Here is a 13,966-nt window from a genome sequence, read left to right as displayed (position 1 = left end):
AGCTAGGTGGTGCAGTAGAGACAGCACTAGCCCTGGAGTCAGGAGGACCTGATTTCAAATCTGGCCTCGGTATACTAGTTGTGTGGCCTTGAGCAAGTCACTTAACCCCAACTGCCTCCAAAAAAAGAACATTAAAAATTGTCTTGCATGTATGTACATGTATTTGGGGAAAAAATAAAATATTCAGTTTTTTAAAATTATGTCGTCTCATTCCTTGAGTAATTTATGATACCTTGAAGAGCCAAAATTCACTATATGAAACAATTAGCCTTTTAAACAAAAGATTCTTAGACTCTTATTAGGGAGATATGATTGAACATGCAAATTCATAACACATGTAAACCACTGAATACCAAGCCAAAGAATTTAACTACAGTCTTCCAGTCAAGCTCAGCTCCCCTAAAAAGTCCCTACTAAATGATAAACTCTTCCCTTTTTTGAAAGAAAAGTATTGGGGAGGAAGTAAAAAAGGGTAAAAATTACAAAAGGAAGGTTAAACAACACCTAACAACAACAAAAACCATGAATGTAAACAAATGAACTCATATATAATACAGAAGAGGGTGGAAGAATGAATTGGAAAGTAGAATCTAACATGTTCTTTACAAGGTACATATCTGAAACAAATTCACAGTTAAAATGAAGGGCTAGAGTAGAATCTATTATGCTTCTGGTGAATTTAAAATGATGCATTCATATTCTTGGGAAAGGTAACTGTAAAAATAGTTAAAAGATATGCAGGAAGGCTACATTATAATTCAAAGCAGTACAGACAATATTAAAACTAAGCATAAATTTAATGGGCAATTAGGTAGACTCATCTTCCTGAGTTCAAATCTGGCCTCCATAACTAGCTGTATGACCCTGGCTGGACAAGTCACTTAACACTTTTGCCCTCGTTTCCTCATCTGTAAAATGAACTGCAGAAGGAAATGGCAAATCACTCCTGTATCTTTGCCAGAGAGTTGGACATGACTGAACAACAACAAATATATTTAATGGTATAACATCTAAATACTTAAAGGTAAAGGTAAATGAAACACAAGGAGAAATCAAAAGCAAAACAATAATTGTTGGGATTTCAACGTATTCCTTTCAGATCTTGACAAGTTAAGAAAAGAATAAAAAGAAAAAATGTAAAGAGCTGGACAAAATTTCATTAAAGTTAGATGGGATAACCTATCAATTACCAAATGGGAATCAAAAAGTGTGCGTGTGTGCGTGTGTGTGTGTATATTTCTCAGGTTTGCAAAAAGAAGACAATATGCTATGACATAAAGAACTCATAAACAAATACAGAAAAGCAGGAGCATTAATCACATCATTTGCTGGCAAAAATGAAGAATGGACCTAAATTTTAATGGAGTTTAAATAAAATAATCCTAAAGAAAGAATAGATCAAAGAACAAATCACAGAAGAAAAAGATTTATTTTAAAACATTACACCAATGAAACAATATTAAAAAGAAAACCTTCTGAGATATAGCCAGAGCAATCCTTGTGGAAAACTATATTTCTCAACATCTTCATTAAGAAAAAAAGAGAAAGAACAGATCAATGAATTGGGCATGCAACTAAAAAACTAGACTAGCTCCGGTTGTTGTTTTTTAAACCAAATAAACACAAAAAGAGAAATTCCTAAAAAACAAAACAAAACAAAAAAAACACTTTTATGTTATCTTCCCCGAGTAAAATGTGTCCTTGAGTGCAGGGACTGTTTTTCTGGTTGCTTGTATCTTTATCCCCCACACTACCTGGTATGTACTATGGTATGCTTGGTAATGGTGGTATGCTTGTTTCCTTCCTTCCTTTCAACACAACCTCAAACCCCCGACCCCCAAATACTCCAGTTCTATTCATCCTTTCCACTGTGCTTTCTGAAATGCTTGCTCCTCAGCAAAGAAACTTTCTTTCACATTACCTCCAATTTCTTGCTCTCACAGAGAACTGGCTGCCTCCCAATGACACAGCTTCCCTGGCCACCCTTTCCAGCACTGGATGCACTTTCAATCACACCTTCCCGTACTCAGTGGTCATGATAGGAGTCAGACCATTCCTTGCTCCCCACTACCACATCCAGACTCTCCCTTCCTCCACCATCATAATTACTCAGCAACTTCTTCTTTAAGGTTCATTCAATCCATACTGATCACCTAATGGATATTCTGGAACCTATTATCTACCAACCTTTAGGATACTTTCCTTCCTGCCTCAATGCATTCAGTGTCTGGCTCAATGTCTCTCCTCCCCAGTCCTAGCCCTCAAAATAGGGGGCTTCAACATACATACTGATACTTCCTCAAACAAACTTCTTAATTCCTCAATTTACTTATTTTCCAAGACCTTAGGTATACTCAGTAATGGTCATATCCTTCCTTGCTTGATCTTGCCCTTACCAACAAGTATTCCACTTCCATGCTGATTAACTCTTTAATTCATTTATCTAATCACCTTTCATCATCCTATAGTTCCCTCTGCCTAATCCTATTCTTCACCCTAATCTTGAATCTCAATCACTCCGCCCCATGATTCTTTCCTAGGCTATTTATCCCTGAACTGGCTATACTCTCCTCCCTTTCCTAATCTGACCCCTTGGTTAATCAATTCAACTCTGGACTTGCTCTCAAACTCCTCGCCTGTCTTATCCTATTGCCAATCACGCTATGCCATGCCAAGCTTCAACCTCAGAATACTCCCATTATCTGCTGACTTTGCTGCTATTCTTGCACTACTAAAATCACAAAATACTGACCAGATCCATTACAAATTTATGCTACATAATCTCAAATTGGAAATCGTTGCAGCAAGACAATTTTTAACCTCCCTTACCAATTCACTATCCATCACAACAGCTTTTCCAAATATCTTTATCTCTCATCAAATCTCACATGACATCTCAAACCCCAACACCCCCTCATCTGAGAACACTACCTCATATTTCACTGAAAAAACGGAGGCAGTTTGCCATCCCTTTTCTCCTCTGCTCATCTCAAATTACTTAAATATTTATCCACCACTATCTCCTCCTTCACCCAATCTCATGAAGTAGTACTTCTTGACAAAGCAAAGCCTTCCACATGCACAAGTGATCCCATTTCATCCTGTCTTCTCCAAGGGATTGTCCCCTCTATCAGTTCCATCTTTTCACTAACTGTCAGTCTCAGTCTACTGGCTGCTTCCCTATGGCCTAAAAATATGCCCAGGTCAATCCCATCCTTAAAAAAAAACCCTCATTTGATCCATCTAGTTATTGTCCTCTGTCTTGCCTTCTTTTTGTTGCTAAATCTTTAAGAAGGCCATCTATGACTGTTGGTGCTTCAGCTTCTTTTTATCTCACCATCTTAAAAAAAAAAAGGTTGTTTTTTGCCTTTCTTTGTACCCTCTGAGCTTATTATATTATCCAGCACATTATAAATGCCTAATAAATTTTCTTGTAATGACTCATTCAAAAATCAAGAATCTCAATGAAAATAATTTTTAAAAAACAGAATGGAAGGAGGTCTAACAGTACTACATTTCAAAACTATACTAAAAAAGTTAAGAATCATTAAACTATTCAGTACTTATTCAAGAGTAGAACTGATCAATGGAAAAGGTTAGATACATAAAATAAGGATGGAAATTAACATAGTACCATAGTGTTCAATACACCACAAAGACCCCATCTACTGGGGTAAACACTCCTATTTGAAAAAAACTTCAGGGAAAACTGAAAACCACTTTAGCAAAAGTTAATTTGAGACCAACATTTCATGTCACATACTAAGACACATATAAAATAAATCAGAAAAACAAGGAATGAAATACCTATCACAACTATTGACAGGGGAAGACCCTAGATTCCCCACCCCTGTTCTATTCCATCCACTTCAGCACAGCAGATGAGGTTCTTAGGTTAGCAAACATTACTATGGTGCAATGGAATTTTAGTGTAAAATCTATATACAGCTAAGGGAAGCCACACTTAAAAAGCATATTAGCCAGCTAATTATGGTTTAATTAAACAAATTTAGGGTTAGAGTCCTAAAGCCATTCCAAGAATTCCTTCTTGTTATTTCCCTTTAGTTCACAGCACCTCTGTGTTCTAATTCTAAGTCTTGGAGTTATCTTACACTTACAATAGATATCCTTAGAAAGTATACCTTAACTAACTGTCCAGTTCGGAATTACTTGGGAAGGAAAGATTTTGCCATACTTGGGAATCCAGCATTCATAATGTCATTTATAATGTCAATATTCATTCATAATGTCAACAATGACATTATCCAGGCTTAAGGATGAACCATTTCAAGCTGTGTTTGCTAATGAGCTTTTAAAGACTGTCAATCAGGAAAATAGTAGAAATCATCTTCAGCGCCTGGATTCAAACAGGACGTATGACAGAGCAGTAAAAGAACTAGTTAAGAGTTAGAGACCTATGTCCATATTCCATTCTGACACTAATGGTGTGATCCTGAATGAGGCAAGTCAATTATTCTCTTTGAGTCTCAGTTTCTTCATCTGTAAAATGGGGATAATAGTATGGCTACCTGATAGGTTGTGAAGAAAATGTTTTGTAAACTCTAAAACACTTATACATACCAGTTACACAAGAAAGTGATAATTCTGCTTTTAACAATTGCTTCCTCTGGTAGTAAAGAAAATTATTTTTTTCCTTTGATCTATTTACTCCAAATTTTCCTTGCACCCTTTAACAGATGGGTCTTCTAGACATCTAATTAATCAATGGATGAGTTTTATAGATTTATCTAACTCAATTATACATCATTTAGACAATAGGCACATATAATTGGTCAAACTCTTTTGAGGGACTATGAATCTTATATGGGAGGCTCTGGAATGTTCTGAGACTTGATATCATCACAATTATTGTCCATAAATAAAAAAAAAAACTAGAGTATTTCACCATCTGTTGGGAATTCTTTAACTTGACTATATACCAGATATCCCTAGAATGAAAAACATCTTTGACAAAAATGTGTCTTATGCTTTATATATTTTTATATTTTACCTGATAATAATGATAAGAGGGTTATCTCTATTATCTTACTTTTAAAGAAATCTTATATAATTTTGACTTGCATAGGAGACAATTTGTTGGAAGAAAGCCTTTAAGGTAGCATTTTGATAGATCAAATGAAACAACAAGTAAGGTGCTTTTCAACTCTCTACTGAACCGAATTCCCTTTTTTAGTTAACAGACAGTAAGCTTGTTGACATCTTGTATTCTCCACATCTTTTATTCAGTTATGTGGTGATAAAGATGTGGGTCAATTGTGGAAAATCTCTTGTGAAATCTTGCTTGGCACTCTCTAATATGCCCTTATCAAGTGTACATATTCTCAAAAAGTTACTAGATACATGGGAAAGTACACATGAGTAAATAAGTAGTCATTGATGTTCCCTCTGTCACCTTTTTCTGGGGATGGGGCAGGGAAGAGTAGGAATAAGGTCCAAGATTTTTCCCTTGTCTTTGGTAGCTTTCTCTCCTACATGTACTTTGAGAATCAACTCTTTAACAACCTCAAGTGTGTCAAGGAACTCCTCTGTGCCTATTTGGTTTAGCCCAGCTGCTTCGTCTACTTCTGTCTCCCCTTTATAACCTGTCTCTCCCACTCCCATCCCCATTTACCTTTCCAATCTTCTTATACCTTACACATCTCCCCTTTTAAAACCTTTCTATATACTCAGTGACACCTACTCCTTTGCCACTCCTCACACTAGACACTCCATCTCTCAACTCTGGGCATTTTCACTGAGTGTCCCCACACCTAAAATGCGCTCCCTCCTCATCTCTGCCCTGCTCAGCTTCCTTCAAATCCCAGCTAAAACCTCACACCACAGCAAGCCCATCATGCTTTCTCTTGATGTTAGTGCTTTCCCTCTATTGATTATCTCCAATCTACGTTCTATAAAGTTTGCTGATGCAAAGTAGTTTACGTGTTGTCTCCCTCATTTGATCGAGAGCTCCTTGAGAGCAGGGATTTTGCGGGGTTTTGGTTTGGTGTTTTGTTGGGTTTTTTTGCCCCATAAATTAGCACAGTGCCTGACACATAGTAGAAACTTAATAAAAGCCTAGTGATCGCCTGACTCATCACTGCCCTTTCCAACTTTTGAACCTTAAGGTGGTGACTTCATTGTCACTGATAATTCAAAACAATTTGTTACAAACGTTGCAAATCTTTTTAATTTCTAACCTTTATGTTGTCCTTATATCAGTTTCACCATCGGATGCCTTTGATATGTGCTCACATAGTCAGGTCTCTCACCAAGATTCTGCTCTTCCCGTATTCCCTTTACAAGACTTCTGCTTTGTTAGGCAATATGGCCCATAAATTCTATAATCTTTCTCTGTATGACTGTATAAACAAGTTTATATTCTACACCATTTTGCCCTTGGATGCCCTATCTCTTTGCTTGCCAAACAAATCAAGTGTCTGCTGACTAAGATAGTCTTTTTCGATTCTGTGTTGTGATAATTTATTTACAGTGGCTAAATTTCTGTAAGAAATTGTCATATTGGTGTTAAATGTGCTTTCCCAGGTTGGAACAGTTTTAATTTTAAGTAACTGAGAGGGAACATAACAGTGAATAGAGAGCCAGCCCTAAAGTTGGAAAGACCTGGGTTCAAATAATGTTTCTTATATAAACTGGCTGTGTAAGCCTTGGGGAAGTCAGGAAAAACCAATGCTTTTGAGAAGATGTAAAGACAGGAAGTTAGTCTCTTCCTTCCCCTCCTTCCACCCCTACCCCACTGCCCTACCTCCAGAGAACCCCGAGATGCCAGTCCGAACAGAGTGCCCCCCACCAGCTGGAGCCTCAGCTGCCTTGTCTCGTCTCTCATCCTGCTCCTCCAATCAACATGCAGCAGCCAGGCTTGATTACCAGTCACCTCTACAGCAGTTCCAAGTGCCTCGGCCACCAAGAGAGCAAGGGGAACTGCTAGACATGTAGATAGTGCTGCAGCATGTGGGTATGGAGAACTCTTACCTTTGTGGTTACTTGAAGATTAAAGGTCTTAATGAGGAATACCCAACTCTTACTACCTTCTTTGAAGGAGAAATAATCAGCAAAAAGCACCCATTCTTAAACCAAAAGTGGGATACAGATGAGGATGTAGATCACAAAACACTGGGGCAAGTTCCAGGATTTTTATCAGTATGCAAAATCATTTAACTCATATGACTCCGATTATGAAGAACTGAAGAATGGGGATTATGTCTTCATGAAGTGGAAGGAACAGTTCCTTGTCCCAGATCATACAATCAAAGACATCAGTGGTGGTTCCTTTGCTGTATTGTATCTGCTTCCAGAAATCCGCAGCCTCTATACAGGGCTATTACTACCATAGGAGTTCAGAATGGACGACCCTGTGCTGCTCCTACCCCATTCCTAAGGCTTTATTTGGGAATGTTCTACTGTGGAATGATGACCAGAGGATGCTCCTCAGTTGGAAGAATTAGATTTGCACAAGATGGAGTCAGTGCTATTCCAGCACCAGCTTATCTTGGGTTTTCAGTAGATAACTTCACTGTTTGCTCTGATAAAGCTATTAAAATCTTTTGTATTGCCTTTCTTCACAGAGCTTTATTACCATTTAAAAATAATTAAATTATTTTAAAGAACAGTTGAATACAAAAAAAAAAAGATAGGAAATTAGAAGAAGCACTGAATAGTTATATGGATGCCCATTAGATTCAAGTTAAATGAGTCATGTTTGGTAAATGGAGAGGAAGGTGAAAATGGCATCAAAGAAACTGAAACACACTTAAAGGGATGAGTGGATGGGCAACTAAAGCAAACCTCATTTTCATTTGGTCACCCAGAATCCCGCTTACCCTACCCAGCACAGGAGTAACAGTGTAGCATGAGGAAGCAGCATGGCATAGACCTAGGAGTCAGAAGACCTGGAATGGTGTTGAGTCTTTTGACACACAGTAAAACAGGAATAGTAATACTTGTACTTCCTACTTCACAGGGTTGTCACGTGTTAAGTGCTTTATAAACTATGGCAATACAAGGAATTGATACTACAGTCATCTGAGATTTAAGAGGTAAAAATTACACATATGCTCATGTTAAGCTAATCTGTTCAAGAAAAATATCCAGAACGCAGTAGAATGTTTGTTAGGTAAAAATAATGTAAATGTTTACTGAATTGGAATAATGGTCATCATCCTTTAAATAACATAGGGGAAAAAAAATCATTAAGTATCCATGACAAACCTGTTGAACTATAGAGTGGATTAGTTTACAAAGATATTACAAAATATCTGCTTCAAGTAAATTTGGTAAATTAAGAGCCAAAACTCCCTTCTTTGCAGAGGTGTGGAATACTAAATATACTGTTTTACTCAGTTGATGTTTTGGTTACTTTTTTTGCTGAACTGCCTTCCCCCTTTCCTTTTTCTTCTTTGTAATTATGTTTCTATGGATAGAGATCAGATATAATTGGAAATGAAAGTGCTATAATAAGGACAGAGATAAAAAAATTTTCAACTCTGACAGCAAAAATATGAAAAAAACACACACCCAAATCACTGATTTATGTCTTAAAAATAAAGTTTGTCTCTAGACTGTGAAGACTATATATCTTACAACATAAAAAAGAATTTTTTTCCTTATAAAAATACACTTTTCCTGATATGATTAAGTGCAAATTCACTCTCATGAAATCTTAACATTTCACACAGTCCTACTTGTTGGTGGTCTTTTTAATCACTAACACTTTAAAATTTCACCCAATGGATTAATCTAAATACAGTATATTCTTAATCATTTCAAAATTATAGAAACTGACCCATGCTTTACCTGTTGAGCAATGTGAGAGATATGAGCACCCTGTACTGTTGTACCTGGTTGTGGTGCTGTCTCTGAACTGTTACTTTTGTGGGAATCTTCCATAATCAACTATAAGAAAAAAAATTCGGTTAAAAAGTTAGTCTTTGGATGTTATTCTTTTTCAAATATGTCAGGAAATGTGGCTTTTTCAGTCTATTTACAGCACCCATTCTTACAGCTTCAAAAATTGCCCCCAATCTTAGCTTTGGCTATGAAGATTTATTAAGAATGCTTAACAAATGACAAAAACACGAATGGCTCCAAACTGTTACCCCTAAAAATGTTTAAAATAACTTGCAAAAAAATTTCCTAAAGCAGATTCCACTTAAAGAATATGATACTAGATAGCTGAACGAGGACACAGACGTTGCATTTTCTAGGCTACAGAATTATTTATATCTGTACTTTATAACATATGGACATTTCTTAGGCCAAATCTCAATACTCCTCTCATCAGAAGGGAGCTCACTCTTTCAAACAGAGGGTCAGTGTGTGGTTTGGAACAGATGGAAAAGAATAAAGCAGCATTTAAGAATCAAAAAGTGCCAATAAGGAACTACTAAGCAAGAAGGGGGGAGGGGAGTCTGAAGGAGGATGGTGAAGGAGGAAGAATGAACAGGGCAGGTTCTTAAAGGGGAAGGGAACATGCATTTATAAGCACCTACTAAGTGCCAGGCACACACGCACTGTGTATCTATATTCTTCTCACTGGTTTAATTACAATAAAGACAGTGCAAAGTCCTTTAGTCCCTTTAAACGGATACAAAGGGACATAAATACAGGAATTTATTTTCAACAATAACATGGAAGACAGTACTTTTAATCAAACATTTTAATGTCTAAAAACTAGCAAATATAAGACATATTAAATGATAAAACTTTAAAATCCACATCTACAATTCAATATGTTGAGACAGAAAAAAGGCATAGTCAAGGTATTTTCGTATTTTTTTTTCACCGATCATAGACTAGTTTGTAAAATTATCTGTTTCAGAAGACAAAATGAACCAAAATAAATTTTAAAATAAGGCACAGCAGATTAGGCCTTGCAAGATAAAATTAAATGGTTTAACACTATGACTGGAAATTACTATTCTTGCTCACTGTGACTCACTGACTTTTTCCCATTCTAACAAGATTAAAACTCGTATAACTAGTGGAAAATTGGACCAATAAGTAGCAGATAAAACAACCACAATAATATTCTTATCTGCCAGCAAATGGTGTTTTCCACGCTTAAACAATGACTATCTAAAGGAATATAAGGTAGCTAATTTTCTACATTAAAAAAAAATCTTCACCTTAATAACTATGAGCAAGTCAATTAATTTCTCTGAGGCTCACTTTCCTAAAATGGAAAAAAAAAAAATACTTGCTCTAACATGGCTGAAGTGGGGGAAGTGCTTTGCAAAATCTTAAATTACTACAGAATATTATTATTACAGCATTTTAAAATGCTGATGTCAAGGGTATGGGACATACCTATATTTTCTCCTATTCTTTTATTCTTTTAACCTCAACATTTTATATATTATAAGCTAAGATTAATATACCATTTGAGAGATAATGCAGAATATTTGTTCAACAGAGGAATTCTCTTGAAATATAAAGTAGATTGGACAATGTGGTAGTATACACCTGAAATCTCTACTATTGGGGGAGGCTGAAGCTGTAGATCACTTGAACTTGGGAGTTCTGAGATGCAACTGGGCTAAAGCCAACCAGGCATCCCCACTAAGTCCTGCCTCAATATGATGAGGCCCTGAAAGTGGGGCAACCATGAGACTCCCTAAGTAGTGGAGAACCCACTCAACTCAGAAACAAAGCAAAGTTTCCATGATGATCAGCAATGAAAAATCAAGCCCATAAACAGATGCTATGCTTCCAGCCCAGGTGAGATAGCGAGGAGGAAAGGAGGAAGGGAGGCAGAAAGAGAGGAAGGAAGGAAGGAATGGAGGGAGGGAGGGAGGAAGAGACACTAACGGCAAGCTGAACTGGGGTAACCACAAGCATAGTGAGAAGAATGAACACAAAGTGCCACAAAACGCTGAAAAACTCTTGCAGGACTATCCAGCCTGATGAGTAGCTATAAGGAATAGACTAGCTGCTATATTAAGCAAAAGATTTCCATAGACTGGGAATCAAAAATAGGTGGATAGACATTGAAATAATTGCCTGGCTTTATATATGTACCCTGTGGAAACATAAGAAACATCAAGAGAAACTTCTTATGAAAGGATGGACAGCAACATATGCTGAGGGCTAGATCAGGAAGGAGTGAGCTTTCTCTGCCAGCCCATCTATCCCATCATCATCATCATCATAGCAATAATCATGACTTACAGGAGAAACACATGGCTGTGTGAAAGATATCCTTGCCCAGGTATGCTTGAGAAGACCTCCCAATTCCTGCAGTCTTCTGTTTTTATGTTTCCTTTTCTGAGTGCAAGCCAGCAAATAAATAGTAAGAGGTTTCCCCAGACTGGGAGACTGGTTACCCTCAAGTTTATTTGATAATCTTGACAAGTTGATAATCTTGAGTCTGAGAGAGTATTTCCTTAAAAGCATGCTTCTCAGAAAAGACAAGGATGACCAATATTAAATCCTATATCTGGAAGACTAAAGCCAGACTTTTACCTCTCCAACTCTACAGGACAATTGCTGAGATGCTCAGAAAGTATAAGTACAAGGTAAATGGGTCACATTTGTTCAGCAGTCCCACAAAGGTCTTTAATGGGCTATTTTTGAGTATTTTATGTTTCTCTATGTGTTCCCAAGAGTCTTTAGTGGGGTCTGCATTTTCTGTGATGGAGGAAAATAAAAAACTATTCCCAACCAGGTACCTATATTTTACCCTGACTACCTCTGTGGGAGAGAACTCTGTTACCCAATTTTGGAGAAATTCTATCTAGATACAGGATACCTAAGCTTTAGAGATTGCAAGCACTATTAACAAGTCAAAGAAGCTGCCTTAAGGTCAGACGCTCCCAAGATCAAGAATGAGTCCACGCAAACCCTGGATCCCTTAATGAAACATGAGTAACTAATGTGTGTCAATTGGCAAGCCATTTGACCTATTCAGCATTGAATTTCTTTATCTGAAAAGTGACATTAATGGACTAGGTAATCTCCAAGACCCCTTCTGGAACTAAAAATTATCATGACTCTAGACTATAGAAAGATATAAAAAGACAACAAGGAGAAATTTTCCAATCTCACATAATTACTAATGTTTACAAATTACCTAAAAGATAGTAAATTAAGCAGGATCTCCTTCGGAAATAACTGAGGAGAGATGTAAGAGTTTGCAGTTTTTTTCTTTCTTTCTTTCTGACTAGGCTTTGAGGAACTTCTCTACAAAATGCCCAGGAATACCTCCTAGGTACTTGAGTAAGAGAGCTGCCCAAAGTACTCAGCAGTTAAATGAATGGCCCAGGAAGACACAATCACAAACAATGTGGCAGAGCTGGCAATTTCACAGATGTTCTCTACACAACCGAAGAAGCTTCCAGACTCGAAGACGTTCTGAAAGTGGGTGATATCACCCTCTAGGAGGTGCTGGAATGATCCAGAGGAGCACTGAATAGAAATAAGGGGGTGCTGGAAGCATAAGGAAAAAAGGTAAGAAAATTTTTAAAGACTATTTGCACATGTTTCATCTGTTGTGTAACAGAGTTGAAGTCATAGAGATTACATTATTTTCCAAATATAAACACACAAAATGCAAGTTACAACCTTTCAGTGGTCAAGTCTTAATAGGTCTTAACAAGCAAGTGTTGGCAGGCAAGCCTGTGCTGCACTGTGGGAAGTCCAGCATGTGCTGGCAGGAATACGAGCATGTAATGACATGTTTACCATTCAATACGATAAGATTACATGAGCCAATAATTGCATCATCAAAATTTCAATACAGGAAAAATCCCACAAATTTCCAAAAAAAAAAAAATCATCAAATTTAAAATGTGTCATTTTAAAAAATTTATTTTACATTTTTTTGAAATGATGCAAATTTCAAGAAGAACCATTAAACGGTTAAAGAAAGTAAATTTCCAAAGGGGCACTGAGTAATTTTTTTTTAAAGGGGGCAGTAGGCCAAGTAAGTTTGGGAACCTCTGTTCCAGAGCAACAACCCTTATATACACAATAGTCAAGTCCTGAACTCAAAGGTGAGACTTTTTTCACAAATGAGAACAAGCATTCAATTTGCCTACATAACCTGATGAATGGTAGTAAGGGTCATTTATATAGATTCCTCTGATAAGAGTTATAAGTCTGAAGCAACTGAAAGAATAAGTTAAGAATGCTATTGTAGGTAAACCATGTAATCTTTCAGTGACACACCAAACACACCTTTTACATTTATTCTCTGTAAATTCACATATACGTAGATAGTCTACCCATTGAATGTAAACCCCTAGAAGGTAAGCAGTTCTTGTGTTTTTGTCTTTACGTCCTCACGACCTAAGGTAGTGCCTGGCACATCAGAGGTGCTTAATAAATGGTTGTTGCTAGTCAGAGCCTCAGTTTCCTCTTCGATGAAAGGTAAAGCGTGATACAGTTTTGTCAATCTGCAAGTCTAAGTAAAACAATGGGGCTCCACTGAGTGGCAAGCCCAATATTTTCTTAAGTACTACTTAGTGTTCATCACACCCCTCGTTATCTTAGGTGTTAATTTTTATGCTATCAAATCATGTTCCATAAAACATTTATGAAAAAAGTTGAAAGTCCCCAAATTACCTTGGGCTTATGAAACATGATAAAAAAACTTAACCTATTTGGTCAATACAAGCATTAAGCAAGCAAAGAGAACCACTGAACAATGCAAACTTATGCTGAAAGTAGTTTGTATTTTAGAAGGATAACAAGATATATAAATTGTGGGAAATCCTGTAGAAAATAAAATAGCATGGCTTTGAAGCTGGAAGGAAGTTTACAGGTCATCTACTCCAACTCCTTAGATCTGCTCAAATGACAGAGCAAGAATCAGAGCCAACAGAAAACAATGACCTCAAATCCAGCACTCCAGTCTAGTGTGACAGGCACACCTCCAGCTACTTGGCAGGAAATGCATCATATGACTGCGGAAACATTACTACATCATTACTACACTAGCAGGGGCAATGAG

The 13,966-nt window shown here is 37.0% G+C and overlaps 1 protein-coding gene and 1 pseudogene across 2 annotated transcripts in view; one reads left to right on the top strand and one right to left on the bottom strand.

The window, feature by feature from the left end:
• The window catches only part of ATF1 (activating transcription factor 1), a 32,802-nt gene that overhangs the window by 17,138 nt on the left and 1,698 nt on the right, over positions 1-13,966 (bottom strand). Inside the window, exon 2 of one of the 2 annotated variants that reach the window (XM_072654676.1) lies at positions 8,812-8,910. The exons of the other annotated variant lie outside the window; for it this stretch is intronic. Within the exon in view, the coding sequence (XP_072510777.1) occupies positions 8,812-8,904 (93 nt within the window). The 5' untranslated portion in view covers positions 8,905-8,910. The remainder of the gene's footprint in view (positions 1-8,811; positions 8,911-13,966) is intronic. 2 annotated transcript variants of the gene reach the window in all.
• Positions 6,763-7,463, top strand: LOC140531082 (glucose-induced degradation protein 4 homolog pseudogene; annotated as a pseudogene).

The sequence above is a fragment of the Notamacropus eugenii genome, chromosome 3 (genome assembly GCF_028372415.1).
Source record: "Notamacropus eugenii isolate mMacEug1 chromosome 3, mMacEug1.pri_v2, whole genome shotgun sequence".
Taxonomy (NCBI): Eukaryota; Metazoa; Chordata; class Mammalia; order Diprotodontia; family Macropodidae; genus Notamacropus; species Notamacropus eugenii.
Note: the sequence above shows the minus strand (reverse complement) of the source record. Positions and strands in the feature narration are given on the sequence as shown.